General features: G+C 34.4%; 1 protein-coding gene across 1 annotated transcript; it reads right to left on the bottom strand.

Annotated features, from left to right (window-relative positions):
• Positions 1-12,614: 12,614 nt before the first annotated feature.
• Positions 12,615-15,759, bottom strand: LOC131166022 (probable receptor-like protein kinase At5g24010). The gene has a single exon (XM_058124242.1). It carries the CDS (start codon positions 15,667-15,669, stop codon positions 13,129-13,131), a length of 2,541 nt encoding a protein of 846 aa, XP_057980225.1. The 5' UTR covers positions 15,670-15,759; the 3' UTR covers positions 12,615-13,128.
• Positions 15,760-17,351: the final 1,592 nt, after the last annotated feature.

Raw genomic sequence — 17,351 nt, 5'->3', positions numbered from 1 at the left:
ACAAGTAGCACCCCTCTGCTCTGATACATTTAGCAACCCGAAGGTCACGATTTAAGCATACCAGAGCACTCACCTTACTCAATAAGCCCTCAAGTGTTAAACTGATCTCGTACTCACGCGTTCAACAATAGTTTACTCACAAAGACCCTAAGGATAGGGAATTCTACTCGCCCATAAAAGTAGGTTCTCTCTGCCCTAGTGTGTTATGTAGCTACTACCACATCTGAAGCTACTAGTGCACTCGCCTTACTCAGTAAGCCCTCAGGCGAAAGGTACGTCTCCCCCAATCGTAACATGTTCTACGTACATACATACTTCTATTATCATAATACATCATTATTTTCTGTCATTATACATTCATGCACATTCATTCCTATTCATAACTTAACTTTACATTTCGTTTCACTTTAAGTGACTCTTTCCCATTTACATTATTTACCTTTGTCATTTCATTTCATTGTCATTTCATCGTCATTTCATTGCATAACATTTCATTTCATTACTTCGTACTACAGATGGTCTTTAGCCATCATCAATTAGTCTACGTAGAAACGTGCTAGATCTGCTAACACAGCTCCTTTTAGCTATCATCAGTTAGTCTACACAAAAGTGTGCTAGATTTTCTAACATGGCTGTCTTTCAGCTGTCTTACATTTACATGGTTGTATTTAATATATACAAGCAACATTGTCCATATCATATTTTATTCTCATTGTTTTACTTACTTAGCATGCATCTCATACATTTAACATATATTTGCATAGATTCTCATGCCACACAATTTAACAGTAAAACTCATACATAGCCTATAAAATAAGTCAACCAACATTTAACGTTTATATACTGAAAATACCTTTCATTTCTTATATGATTATCCTGAAAATATTTTTTCACTTTCATCAGTTCATTTTCGCATATACATATCTAATAAACAATCCTAAACTCAAAAAAATATAATTTAAATAGTTGGCATTTTACCCATACCGAAACATATACACGTATATATAACACAATTTATTTTTCCATTAAATTCATAAAAATTCTGATTTAATATATATTTTTTCCCTTACCTGATTTCTTGAACTACGCCAACAGGGATCCTGAAAAATACCTGCGATGCTCACCCGGACCCTGAATCCAAAATTCCTAACTTCAATAAATTATTCCTAAATAAAATATTATTTAAATATTTCCTAAGACCATAATTCTTGAATAAATAAATATACCCTTAAATTTAGTCAAATTACCAAATTTCTCAAATCTCACTCTCGCTTTGGAGTAGGACCTAGAAAACCCCAATTGAAAATTTATCCACGTCAAAATGACAGCAACGACGACTAAGACCACGTGGTGGTGCATGATCGTTGATTTAACAGCAGATTTAATCAGAAATTGAGAAATTAGGAAAAATATACCTTTTCCCAGGAGTGGTGCCTATGCCGCTCCCACGAGAAATTCGCTTCAGTAGAAATGTCGGTGGCGGAGCTAGGAACCCAATGGCACCTTCCGTTTCCCGATCGATTAAGTATTCATCGAGAAATAAGGGGAGAGAAAAAGGCAAAGACGGAGACGGAGGAGTGGATGGACGAGCAGGAGACAGAGAAGAAGAAAATCTGAGAGTCTGAAATCCTGAGGCATGAATAGGTAAGGTTTGTAATTGAATTGGCTTTCAAAGTGAAATCCAATTTATTTAATTCTACTTTACATTATTTTATATTATATATATATACTTGTTACTTCAACAATATATAAACCTTATCCTTATATATATATACTCATCATATAATTTACTTAATTAATTACTAATTATTCTTTAATTAATTATTTTATTTTATTTTCACGCTATTTTTTTATTTATTTATTTATTTAATACCTTAATTTAATAGTGTTTAACCACTTACTTAATAATTTTAATTAAATTTTTTTTTTAATTTTTTTTTTCCGGGTTATTACATTCTTTCCTCCTTTAAGAAATTTCGTCCTCGAAATTCGTTACCTAATCTTTCATCTTCATAAATCTATGACTTATTATACCTCATACCATTCAATAAATATGTCTCCCAAATAAATTTTTGCATCATCAATAATTAAATAAAATCATCATCTTCAACATAAATTCATACCTGCCCTCTTGGTTTTATCTGCCTAATTCAGGACCATCGTATAACCACGTGCTCGTCCACCTCTACCTAATGGTATCTGCTGATTTTTCCTCGATACCATAACCTCTAAAATCAACTAACCTCACCATCGAGTTCAAATCCCAAGTGCGAATTTCTCTGCTCGGAAACATCACCATCGATGGATTTACCATGATTTTTTGAAGCTAACAACTTCTTCAGAAAAACACAGAAGACCATCAAGGGATTTCTGCCCCCAAGCTTACGAAACATAACTCAGAATTCCTAACGATATATTAATCTACCCATTCCTATCCTTATCGCAACTCAATCTTATACTCTGGCATAAATCATCCCTAACCTAGTACTTTAACATTTCCATATCCAGGCGATGTGAATCTAATCACACTTCCGGCTGGACATTGTTCTGATACCAAATGAAATGCCACGAACCCTTAAACCCGGGTTCGGCGCGTCATACCTGATAATATCTTGATAAATCATAATTCATAATCTCCATATAACATAATACCAGAGTTTGCTAATTCTAACTACCAACCATAATAAATTAATCATCCACTAGTATTCAAAAATATACATGTCTCCAAAACATTATCCACTCATACCAGTATGTTTCACAACTATCCTTTCATAACTGAGTTAAAACATAAAGATATAAAACATAAAATATACATATCAGAATTAACATAAAAATATACCATTTTTCTTATATCTTCCAAAAATGTTATGTTATCTCGAGCTCTCAAAGCTCGATCTTGAGAAATCTTGAAAAAAAAAATGAATTCATATTCGGGTGAGACACATCTCAGTAAAGGAAGAAACAATATATTAAAACAATGTGTGACCAACATAAGTTAAATAGATATCATTTTATTTCATTTGCAAATCATCATATAACATTGAAATCGTTTTCTGAACCTAAACAATCACATACAAATATTTAACCCACGAGATTACCTAAGGATAGGGGTGATTACCCCCCCATACAAGTAGCACTCATCTGCTTTGATACATATAGCAACCCGAAGGTCACGATTTAAGCATACCAGAGCACTCACCTTACTCAGTAAGCCCTCAAGTGTTAAACTGATCTCATACTCACGCGTTCAACAATAGTTTACCGGCAAAGGCCCTAAGGATAGGGAATTCTACCCGCCCATATAAGTAGGTTCCCTCTGCCCTAGTGCGTTATGCAGCTACTGCCACATCTAAAGCTACTAGTGCACTCGCCTTACTCAGCAAGACCTCAAGCGAAAGGTACGTCTCGCCCAATCGTAACATGTTCTACGTACATACATACTTCTATTATCATAATACATCATTATTTTCTGTCATTATACATTCATGCACATTCATTCCTGTTCATAACTTAACTTTACATTTCGTTTCACTTTAAGTGACTCTTTCCCATTTACATTATTTACCTTTGTCATTTCATCATCATTTCATTCCATAACATTTCATTTCATTACTTCGTACTACAACTGGTCTTTAGCCATCATTAGTTAGTCTACGTAGAAACGTGCTAGATCTGCTAACACAGTTCCTTTTAGCTGTCATCAGCTAGTTTATACAAAAGTGTGCTAGATCTGCTAACATGACTGTCTTTCAGCTGTCTTATGACTCACTCGAAAAATGAGCAACTCGGAAGCTATCCCAAGTATAAGAGTTCTGTAGTGTAATATTAAGCCCAAGGGCTAGATCGTCTCCTCAGGGAATGCATTTTAATCTCATATTTTACGTTCTCCCAATCAAAAATAAAAATGTATTGAACTTGGTTCAGATTCGGATTTTCAAGATGGTTCAATTTCACTTTTGATGAATTAAATGACACATAATTTAAAACCTTAAACTAACATGCACTAAATAAAAGAAAACAAGAATAGAAACCCTACGTCTACTTAAGGAAATACCTAAACACGCATTATTAAATATGGCAACTACAAATAAGGAATTAAAACATGCAAAGGAAACGCAATCAAACACACACACGCGTGGAATAAAAATCAAATCTTTAACATGAACTAAAAATTACGAACCAAAATCACAATTTAAATGCAGACTAAAAACTGAACTTTTAATACGAGCCAAGAACTCGAACTGAAGGAACAAAACACGAACAAAGATCTAAATTTAATGAATCACAATAACACCTTTCTCCTTTTTTTTTTTTTATTATTATTTAAGAACTAGAATGGACGTCACCAAATTAGGGTACTAAATCGAGCACTACCGATCCTAACACATATTCAATTAAAAGAAAAAGCAAACAAGTAAATAGATAAATAAATACTGTAAAAAGAATAAAAAGCCTAAACAAATATCCCAATGAAAATTCGTACTGTAATAAAAAGTCTAAACAACAATCAAAGTCTAAAATAAAATTCAAACCAATTTAATTCAATGCTCAGACAATTAATACTAATAAAATAATCATAAAGAAAAGTTGAGAGAGAGAGAGAGAGAGAGAGAGAGAGAGAGAAGAGCTGTGCAGGGGCTACTGTGCCATGAAGCTGCTGCTGTGCTGGAGAAGTTGTTGCAAGCTGCGGGTATTGCTGCTGTGCCGTGAAGCTCTGTTGTGTTGCTGGTGTTGCAGCTATGCTGTGCGTGGGTGCTGTGCTGAAGGAGGACTGGAACAAAGGGCAAGGAAGAGAATAGGGAAAGGCAGAGCTAAGGAAGAACAGGGGAAGAAGGAAAGGGAAACAGAGAAGGAACAAAGCAGAAAAAAAAAAAAAAAACTAACTAAAGAAGAAGAAGAAGAAGAAGAAGAAGAAGAAGAGAGGAGAGCAATCACAGGGCTGCCTACGGAGGAAGTGGAAGAGAAGGGTTAAATAGGATAGGGGGGAAAGCCCTAGACCCGGATAGGAGACCCGACCCGACAACTTGACCCAATTGGAGTTGACCCGAATTGCTATATTTTTTTTCATTTTTTTCATTCTCTATTCATCGCAAATTTGACTCTTCTGGAGCTCGTATCTCACAAAACTCAAACCACAAAAGTTGTAGATAATCCTTTCCTCTTTCTCTAGAAATTCGAATCATCTCGATCGGAGCTCGGACGGAAAAGTTATATACAAAATACGAACAGGTATTGGTTTTGGTTCTCGGGAATTTTCCTGCGACAAAAAAATATCAAAACTTCATAAATAGTGCAATAAAGTTCAAGAATGATGATTTTGGCACTTTATTAAAATATTGAACAAATTTGGACATTTAATTAAAAATATAAACCGTAAAACCCGAGTTAAGATGCCCAATTACGCAGTTTTGACGCGTAATCATCTTACATTTATATGGTTGCATTTAACATACACAGGCAACATTGTCTATATCATATTTTATTCTCATTGTTTTACTTACTTAGCCTGCATCTCATACATTTAACATATATTTATACAGATTCTCATGTCACACAATTTAACAGTAAAATTCATACATAGCCTATAAAATAAGCCAACCAACATTTAACGTTTATATACTGAAAATACCTTTCATTTCTTATATGATTATCCTGAAAATATTTTTTCACTTTCATCAATTCATTTTCGCATATACATATCTAATAAATAATCCTAAACTCGAAAAAAATATAATTTAAACAGTTAGCATTTTACCCATACCGAAACATATACACGTATATATAACACAATTTATTTTTCCATTAAATTCATAAAAATTCTTATTTAATATATATTTTTTTCCTTACCTGATTTCTTGAACTACGCCACAGGGATCCTGAAAAATACCTACGGCGCTCACCCGGACCCTGAATCGAAAATTCCTAACTCCAATAAATTATTCCTGAATAAAATATTATTTAAATATTTCCTAGGGTCATAATTCTTGAATAAATAAATATACCCTTAAATTAGTCAAATTGCCAAATTTCTCAAATCTCACTCTCGCTTTGAAGTAGAACTTAGAAAACCCCAATTGAAAATTTATCCACATCAAAATGACGGCAACGACGACTAAGACCCCGTGATGGTACCTGATCATCGATTTAACAGCAAATTTAACCAGAAATTGAGAAATTAGGAAAAATATATCTTTCCCCAGAAGTGGTGCCTACGCAACTCCCACGAAAAATTCGCTCTAGTAGAAATGTCGGTAGCAGAGTTAGGAACCCAATGGCACCTTCCGTTTCCCGATCGGTTGAGTATTCATTGAGAAATGAGGGGAGAGAGAGAGGCGGAGACGGAGGAGTGGATGGACGAGCAGGAGACAAAGAAGAAGAAAATCTGAGAATTTGAAATCCTGAGGCGTGAACAGGTAAGGTTTGTAATTGAATTGGATTTCAAATTGAAATCCAATTCATTTAATTCTATCTTTACATTATTTTATATTATATATATATATATACTTATTACTTCAACAATTTATAAACCTTATCCTTATATATATATATATATATACTCATCATATAATTTACTTAATTAATTCAATTTAATATTAATTAATTAATTAATTACTAATTATTCTTTAATTAATTATTTTATTTTATTTTCATGCTATTTTTTTTATTTATTAATTTAATACCTTAATTTAATAGTGTTTAACCACTTAATTAATAATTTTAATTAATTTTTTTTTTCGGGTTATTACATTCTTTCCTCCTTTAAGAAATTTTGTCCTCGAAATTCGTTACCTAATCTTTCATCTTCATAAATCTACAACTTATTATACCTCATACCATTCAATAAATATGTCTCCCAAATAAATTTTTGCATCATCAATAATTAAATAAAATCATCATCTTCAACATAAATTCATACCTGCCCTCTTGGCTTTATCTGCCTAATTCAGGACCATCGTATAACCACGTGCTCGTCCACCTCTACCTAGTGGTATCTGCTGATTTTTCCTCGATACCATAACCTCTAAAATCAACTAACCTCACCATCGAGTTCAAATCCCAAGTTCGAATTTCTCTACTCAGAAACATTACCATCGATGAATTTATCATAATTTTTTGAAGCTAGCAACTTCTTCAGAAAAACACAGAAGACCATCAAGGGATTTCTACCCCCAAGCTTACGAAACACAACTCAGAATTCCTAACGATATATTAATCTACCCATTCCTATCCTTATCGCAACTCAATCTTATACTCTGGCATAAATCATCCCTAACCTAGTACTCTAACATTTCCATATCCAGACAATGTGAATCTAATCACACTTCCAGCTGGACATTGTTCTGATACCAAATGAAATGCCCCGAACCCTTAAACCCGGGTCCGGCGCGTCATACTTGATAATATCTTAATAAATCATGATCCATAATCTCCATATAACATAATACCAGAGTTTACTAATTCTAACTACCAACCATAATAAATTAATAATCCACCAGTATTCAAATATATACATGTCTCCAAAACATTATCCACTAATACCAGTATGTTTCACAACTATCCTTTCATAACTGAGTTAAAACATAAAGATATAAAACATAAAAAATACATATCAGAATTAACATAAAAAATATACCATTTTTCTTATATCTTCCAAAAATGTTATGTTATCTCGAGCTCTCAAAGCTCGATCTTGAGAAATCCTGAAAAAAAAAAAAAATGAATTCATATTCGGGTGAGACACATCTCAGTAAAGGAAGAAACAATATATTAAAACAATGTATGGCCAACATGAGTTAAATAGATATCATTTTATTTCATTTGCAAATCATCATATAACATTGAAATCATTTTTTAAACCTAAACAATCACATACAAATATTTAACCCACAAGATTACCTGAGGACAGGGGTGATTACCCGCCCATACAAGTAGCACCCCTCTACTATGATACATTTAGCAACCCGAAGGTCACGGTTTAAGCATACCAGAGCACTCACCTTACTCAGTAAGCTCTCAAGTATTAAACTGATCTCGTACTCACGCGTTCAACAATAGTTTACCGGCAAAGGCCCTAAGGATAGGGAACTCTACCCGCCCATATAAGTAGGTTCCCTCTGCCCTAGTGCGTTATGCAGCTACTTCCACATCTGAAACTACTAGTGCACTCGCCTTACTCAGCAAGCCCTCAAGCGAAAGGTACATCTCGCCCAATCGTAACATGTTTTACGTACATACATACTTCTATTATCATAATACATCATTATTTTCTGTCATTATACATTCATGCACATTCATTCCTGTTCATAACTTAACTTTACATTTCGTTTCACTTTAAGTGACTCTTTCCCATTTACATTATTTACCTTTGTCATTTCATTTCATTGTCATTTCATCATCATTTCATTCCATAACATTTCATTTCATTACTTCGTACTACAACTGGTCTTTAGCTATCATCAGTTAGTTTAGGTAGAAAGTGCTAGATCTGCTAACACAGTTCCTTTTAGCTGTCATCAGTTAGTTTACACAGAAGTGTGCTAGATCTTCTAACATGACTATCTTTCAGCTGTCTTACATTTACATGGTTGCATTTAACATACACAGGCAACATTGTCTATATCATATTTTATTCTCATTGTTTTACTTACTTAGCCTGCATCTCATACATTTAACATATATTTGCACAAATTCTCATGTCACACAATTTAACAATAAAATTCATACATAACCTATAAAATAAGCCAACCAATATTTAACATTTATATACTGAAAATACCTTTCATTTCTTATATGATTATCCTGAAAATATTTTTTCACTTTCATCAATTCATTTTCGCATATACATATCTAATAAACAATCCTAAACTCGAAAAAAATATAATTTAAACAATTGGCATTTTACCCATACCGAAACATATACACGTATATATAACACAATTTATTTTTTTATTAAATTCATGAAAATTCTGATTTAATATATATTTTTTCCCTTACCTGATTTCTTGAACTACGCCAACAGGGATCCTGAAAAATACCTGCGGCGCTCACCCGGACCCTGAATCAAAAATTCCTAACTCCAATAAATTATTCCTGAATAAAATATTATTTAAATATTTCCTAGGGTCATAATTCTTGAATAAATAAATATACCCTTAAATTTAGTCAAATTGCCAAATTTTTCAAATCTCATTCTCGCTTTAAAGTAAAACCTAGAAAACCCCAATTGAAAATTTATTCACGTCAAAATGATGGCAACGACGACTTAGACCCCGTGGTGGTAACTAATCGTCGATTTAACGGTAGATTTAACCAGAAATTGAGAAATTAGGGAAAATATATCTTTCCCCAGGAGTGGTGCCTATGTTGCTCCCACAACAAATTCGCTCCAATAGAAATGTCGGTGGCAGAATTAGGAACCCAATGACACCTTCCGTTTCCCGATCGGTTGAGTATTCATCGAGAAATGAGAGGAGAGAGAGAGAGGCGGAGACGAAGGAGTGGATGGACGAGCAGGAGACAGAGAAGAAGAAAATCTGAGAGCCTGAAATCCTGAGGCGTGAATAGGTAAGGTTTGTAATTGAATTGGATTTCAGTTTGAAATCCAATTCATTTAATTCTATCTTTACATTATTTTATATTTTATATATATATATATATATATATATATATATACTTATTACTTCAACAATATATATACCTTATCCTTATATATATATACTCATCATATAATTTACTTAATTAATTCAATTTAATATTAATTAATTACTAATTATTCTTTGATTAATTATTTTATTTTATTTTCATGCTATTTTTTATATTTGTTTATTTAATACCTTAATTTAATAGTGTTTAACCACTTAATTAATAATTTTAATTATTTTTTAAAAAAAAAATTTCCGAGTTATTACAAATACCCCTTCTCATTAGCCAATGATCCAATAACCCTGAATCGTCAAACAAAAACAAATTCTCTCTAACAAGAATACCCCATCTCGTTGGCCAATGATTCAACAATCCTAAATTCAATCAATAAGAGAAACAAGAAACAACTTGTATACAAGTAACACTCTCAACAAGATCAAATTAGTATAATTTAAGAACAATATACTTCAATCAATAATTAATATAGAAATATAAAGCTCAGATGATTGTTACCGAAATTCTGATTTAATTTTGAATTTCTTAGTAGAAAACAATCAAATAAACCGTGGCTTTGTTAACAATAGCACAATAATGCTTCAATAGAATTCCAGCAATAGTATTCTAAATTTTCAATTCGTATGTGCTTGCTAGTTGTAATTAATTCATGTGAATAACATGTATTTATAGAGTAATAAAGTAAATTTTCGTGTTGCCCAAGTTACTTGGAGTATTTCTCAAGTTTTCTAAAAGTTTGGGAGACAAGTAATCAAATTTGGAAACTTTCTATCGTTGTTATAAATTTAAAATCACGAAGGCCAGTCAACTGAAATATCAGAGTCAGTCGCCTGTGCCTTTTAAGTAAAGTGCATTTTCAAACACAGAATGGGGTCAGTTGCCTGATTCTATTATGTCTGTTTAATTTTCATCAACATAGAATGTCAGTCGCCTAATCATGCAAAACATATGCTTTTAAAAACTTTATTTCCAAAACTTTTTTTAGCTTTTATACTTTTCATATTGAATTGAGACTTTTGAAAATATTTTTCGATGTTTTCAAACATAGGTCTCTAAGTCAATATTAACTCCTAAGAGCTTCATGCATCAATATTGAATTGTTTGAAGTACTTACATAAGACTTCTTAAGGACTATGACTTTCTAATCACTAAGTCTTCATGTATTTGCTTTGCTCTCAATGTCTTCATGTATTTGCTTTGCTTTCAATGTCTTCATGTATTTGTTTTGACTTCTTTCATAGCTCATTGACTTAAGTACATACTTCATCAAGTTCTTATAACTTTAAGTACAAGCTTTCAATAGACTTTTCAAGCTCTTGATCTTGATCTTTTATCAACACACTTGAGTCCTGAAACTTCACTTAACCAAATATGTTAAGTCCTTTTGATTTGTTATCATCAAAATAAGGTTCTAAACCTTGTGAGGCCAACACTAACTAAAGATGATACAGTAGAGATGAAAAGATTGAAAAAAAGTCCTAATCACTGAGTTTGAAGTTAAAGACTTGGAACAAATGCAGTACTTCTTGGGAATAGAAGTTAGTAGATCAAAAAAGAGTATCAGTGTCTCTCAGAAAAAGTATATCCTTGATATCCTAATTGAAACTAGCATACTTGGATGCAAACCTAATGAAACCCAAATTGAAGCAGTAAAGAGAGTTGAAGACTGCGGAATATCAATTGAAAATGAGAGGTATTAGAGATTGGTTGGTAAACTAATATATCTCTCACATACCAGACCCGACATCGCATTTGCAGCAAGTATAGTAAGCCAACACATGCATTCACCAAAGAATACACACCTAGAGGCTCTGTACAAGATTCTCAAGTATCTCAAGGGTTCTCCGGGCAAAGGACTCTTCTTCAAGAAATGTGAAAGTAAGAAAGTAGAAGTTTTCACAGACGCTGATTGGGCAGGATCAGCGAAAGATAGAAGATCTACCACCGAATATTGCACCTTTGTATAGGAAAATTTGGTGACTTTGAGGAGTAAAAAATAGAATGTATGGCTCGAAGTAGTGCTTAAGTTGAGTTTAGGGCAGTTGCACAAGGAATACGTGAAAGATTGTGGTTACGGAAACTTTTGGAAGAACTACAGATCACAATGAAATTCCCTATCAAACTCTACTGTAATAACAAAGCAACCATCAGTACATATCTCTCAATCCAGTTCAACATGACAAGAATAAGCATGTAGAAGTGAACCAACACTTTATCTAAGAAAATGTTGAATAATGAACCATTTATATGACTTATGTATCTACCAAGGAACAAATAGCAGACATTTTTATCAAAGGGTTAGCTCGACAAAGTTTTGATCATTTCATTTGCAAGTTGGATATGATCAATATCTATGATCCAACTTGAGGGGAAGTGTAGAAATCCCGAGTATCTTGTATATTATTAAGAAGGATTATTCTAGGAGATTGTTCCCAGTTTTAGCATACCCGATTGTATTATAAGTAGTGTATTAGCATTTTTGTTTTTTTAAGTAGTGTATTAGCTTGTATAAAGATTTATTCAAGAAATACAAAAATTATTCATTCTGATTTCCTCTTGGTTAGAAAATTTTAGTAATTCACAGTAATTCTTAAAAATTCTCTCCTCAAGAAAAATCTTTATGAGAGGCTCAAGTGAGTTGGACATGGATTAGGTATGAAGTCTGCCAGCCCTAAACCCTCCTTAGTGGATAAATGTCTTAAACACAAAACTCAACATGGACCCAGCATCAATCTACTTCATATTAAACCTGGCAGAAACAGTTTGGCCCAAACAAGTTTGTCGCACAAACTAAAGCAAACCCAATCATTTATAATATGAACAGGTCGTGATAGGCAGAGGATGATAACCTCAGTCCTGAGCTGATGAGAAAATGACTCCTGAGGCCTAGAGCATAAATGAAGTTGGGAAAAAGAAATGCAACTATTAATTGAAAATGCTATTTTAACATCACTGAATTTCATTGAAGGCATAACGCTCTCCACTTTTGTTTCGTGGATCTATTTATTTACTTGGATTGGTTTGTAGCACTTGATCCCGAGTTACATTACAAGGATCTGTTGATATAAATTACAATTCCATATACTGACTTGAACAGTTTTTTTCCAGACCAAGTCTTGTAACCATGGCTACACTTAACATTTTACCAACCCAGGTTTATGAAGAACAGAAAAACACCTTAAGGTATTAAATTAAAAAAAAAAAACAACTGAAGGGATCCAGTCTCACATCGTGTCTGTGAGTAGTTCCAAAGCCAGTATAAGATTCTCTTAACTCTCTATTCTGTCACCTAGGTTTTGAGAATGAATTTTCTAACATGGTATCAAAGTTAGGCCTTGGACTGCTTTAATTCCTCCCTGGACTGGACTAAAATCTTTTTAACTCTCTCTCCTTAACACTTAGGTTTTGAAGATGAGTTATCTAACAATAACAACAACATAACTATACTTCTACACGTTAAAAAAGCTTCAACTATCTAGCATGATCAACCATTAACTGGGAGAACACTCCACTAGCTGATGGATCTGAAAGATCATTCCTTCCCATCAGTTCCATCAGTTTACCATCTTCTTCAATTGAAAAGGTACAAGAAGGCAAACCCTGAACAGCAGGCAGCGACAATCCCAAAGAAGCATCTGTCGTGCTGTCCTCATGCGGCTCTCTGCGAACACCAGTTTGTTGAAGTTGAAGAGCATACTCCAAGTCCCACAACACATCAGACATTGGAGGCCTCTCAACACCATATTCCTTCAGACACTTCTCAACAATTTCCCCAAATTTTCTCAACGAATTGGGATTAATTTTGCCTGCAAGTGAAGGATCAACGATTTCTTGCAGCCGCCCTTTCCTTTGCCAAGATATTCCCCATTCAGCCAAGTTTATTTGCTCCCTTGGAAGCAAGCTGTTAATAGCTGGTCGGGCGCAAAGCACTTCTAGAAGAACCACTCCAAAAGAATACACATCGGATTTCTCGGTTAATTGTAGGCATCTAAAATATTCTGGATCAAGATAACCAAAGCTGCCTTTTACTTCTGTACTGACATGGGTTTGATCAAGAGGGCCTGCCCTTGATAGACCGAAATCAGCAACTTTAGCCACATAATGGTCATCAAGCAAGATGTTTGTCGACTTAACATCACGATGAATAATTCCTCGGCCTGAACCAGTGTGAAGGTAATGAAGACCCTGGGCAGAACCGATACAAATCTCGAGTCTTTGCTTCCAAGACAATGCAGGTCGCCTAGATGTTATGTTGAAGTTCGCATTTGTATCATACAAATGATCTCTCAGAGTCCCATTCTCCATGAACTCATAAACTAGTATCATCTCAGCCAAATCATCACAGTAGCCAATCAAGGAAACAAGATGACGATGGCGAATTTGGGATAAAACCAGGATTTCCGTTTGGAATTCGGGAAGGCCCTGGCCATGTCCTGGTTCACTTCGTTTCACAGCAACTTTTACTCCATCCCCAAAAATTCCCTTGTAGACTTTCCCAAAACCACCCTCGCCAATCATCAACTTTGCATCAAAGTTGTTGGTTGCTTTAAGTATTTCAGCAAGAGGTATCTTTAGTCCAAGATTCATGTTAGAAAATGGTGAGGAATTTGCAGTTCTTTCAATTATCCAGCTGAAAGAACCTCCTCCTCCATACAGAGGTATTGATGGAGACTCAAAATTTTTGACAGTTTTTGCTTTCACATATTTCAAGCCCAAGAATAACACAGCTACCAAAATGAAAATGAGAGCCACAGCTCCAGCAACCGAACCAACTATAACTGACAAACTTTTTTTCCTTGACTCACTTGGCATCACCAATGTCCTTGAATCCTTGCATACCTCCATTATCTCCAACCCATTCAAAAAGGCAGTCTGTTGCATCGAATCTCTTCGAGGTCCTACACTAATATTCATAACACCAGAATCATCAGAATCAACCATGAAATCGAAGTAAAAAGGAGCTGCTAGTTGGGGAATTACATTATAGGGATCGATCTTCTTACTGAATTGGTTATCAATATAGAAATTAAACAATACAGCATTAAGAGATGGACTAACAATATCACAGAAGTGTGCCCGCACGAGGTGTCTAGCATTCTTACTCACTTCAAATCTCCAAGTAATATTGAAAAAATTGGTAGTCCTGTTGGAATCTATATTCAATTCTTTAGCAGTCTGATAAACAAGAAAAGGGGCAATATATTCAGTAACCCCTTGCTGGTAGTTAGGTGTACCACTATAAAATTCACTGTTCTTCGCAGAACCGTTAAAAAATAGATAACCATCATCTGGAATCCAACTCCTCAACAGGGTATCATTATCCGGCGTGAGCTCTCGACCTCCAACATTGATCCTATAGACTGTACGCAAACCGTGAGAAAGCAGAACCCTGTCATGCTTGTCACTTCCTGCAGGAGTGACAAGAGGAGGATCACCGGAGATAAAACCTTCTGGCGTAATAAAGACCTCTATTGCGTTTATGAAAGCAAAGGATGCTTCTTTGCAAGGCGTGAAGTAGATTCTGAAGTTATCCACTTCGATGTTGAGTACAAATTCCTCAACCACCGGTAAATTGCGGTCGATTCGGACGCTAAAGTTTGATAGCAGTGAAAACCCAAGAGCTGAAACGTTAAACAGCGCAGCAGAGAGATCCGTGGGGGAAGAGAAGGGGAAGAAGTGAAGGCGTACCAGGTAAGTGCCATTTTCGGTAATCCCAAACTCGTACCATGATGGGTACCTGTAAATTCTTGCCGTTTGATACAGAATTGATGTTCCTGGTGTTGTATTAGTGTTTTTGACAGGGATGCTCTTACCGACGGAGAAGGAGCCGGAGTTTAGGTCGCCGACGAAGGTCCGACTGCCGTAGGTGGCGGTGGAGTCTGACCCGCAGTTGACGAAGTACTTCTCGGGAAGAGTGTAAGCTGATGAAAGAAGCTGAAGAGAAGAAAAATGGAGGAGGAGGAGGAGGAAGAGGAGAGAGAAAGTAACCGTGTAGGAATGAAGGTCGTCCATGGAAACTGGCGGCACTGTGTGTTCTTTTTTCCAATGGAGCGAAGCTTATCAGCGCTTTCTCTTGTATTGGGATAAAATCGGAGCTTGAGCAAAGTTTGCATTAGTCCGCGGGGCAGGCTCAAAAGATGACCCCTACGTTTTCTATGTTGACTTGTTGACTTGAATCTCAGTTATTTTTGTGGAGGACGTATTTCGGTAACTAAACTAAACCAAACCTTTCTTCCACTTCTATTTTGTTTTCAATCGTCTAATTTTAATTCAACACCACAGAAAACAGAGAAACTTATTATTTGGATAGGTTGAGTTAATGCCAACCTTATTATTTGATAAATTAATGATTGATTTTATATCATTCTTTTTAGTTAATTTTTTTAACAATTCTAAGAATTTTTTTTCATTGACACTGCCATTTTTTGAGATTAATCTAATAACTTTTGGTTTGTATTCATTATTTTTTAATGAATCAATATGTAACTTTTATGATCATTTGCCGCTTAATTCATATAAATCTGTTGAACTTATTAATTTATTGGTATTTTAAGGTGTATTACATGTTTATGGGGATTAATTTCTTACCAACTAATTTAGGTGAGTCTAATATTTTATTTCAAACCGTTCCTATCATGGTCAAAAGACCAATGTATGTGATTATATATTATTTACCAATTAAATATGACCACCTAATATTAAAAATAAGATAAAGAAGCATGCATATACCGTGTGTGAAAAGGGCACATACTTGATACTTAATTTGTAAACTCGTTTCACTTTATGGTACTTAGAGAACTTTTAATTAACACCAGATGTGCTACTATGCGGAGATGTGTTATTCTTAGTAGCAACAAATTTTTTACCTCCATTTATCTATATTTTGTTATTAAAGGTAAGATAATTAAACTTAAATGGGTTAGACTTTAGAGGTGCACATTTTTTTCATAGCCTGAAACTCGAAGAGAAGAGAACAATCAAAAATATTGAAATCATAGTTCAACAAATGGTGCTAACATTTGGTTTAAGCATTTCATCGAGTACATTATGTTCTTACTCATGCTAGTTGGATGCCTAAAAAATACGCTACCAATACTTAATAAGCTTTGTTGCTCCCTCTCCATTCTCCAACCAAATTAATCAAAGTTTTGTGACTTCTCCAAATCTATATTGTTTTTCCCCCTTTTTTTAGGCTCTCGATCTTGTCAAGCATTAGAGCTTTGGTACTCCTCACCCTTTTTTATCTTAGGGCCAAGGCATTCTTCAATTTGGAGGAGCCGATCTAGGCATCACTCACTTTGTCTCTTCTTTTTTGTTTTCTTATGTGGGATTTGGGAAGCAAATTGTCCATACTTGACGGGCCAGTATGTTGATATCAAAAATTGAACTTTGATATCCGCACTCATAAATTGTGATGATCACCTATAACCAAGGAAAAAATAAATATTTTGGGAGACCCCTAAGAGCTTTCGAAAGCTTTTTTCCGATGTTCAAGCCAATATAGAAATAAAGTATCTAGGTAATTTGATTATAATCATCTTATATATAATTTTAGAGCATGTAGCATTCTACACCTCTAGGTTTTTCTTGTTCGATTCATTCAAGGCTTTAAATATCCGAAATTAATGTGAGTGAGCCTTGACATTTTTTAAGGCACACCTTCATAATGTCATATTGATGGGCAGGCTTTTCTT

Source organism: Malania oleifera, chromosome 1 (genome assembly GCF_029873635.1).
Source record: "Malania oleifera isolate guangnan ecotype guangnan chromosome 1, ASM2987363v1, whole genome shotgun sequence".
Taxonomy (NCBI): domain Eukaryota; kingdom Viridiplantae; phylum Streptophyta; class Magnoliopsida; order Santalales; family Ximeniaceae; genus Malania; species Malania oleifera.
This window is presented reverse-complemented; position numbering and strand designations above follow the sequence as displayed.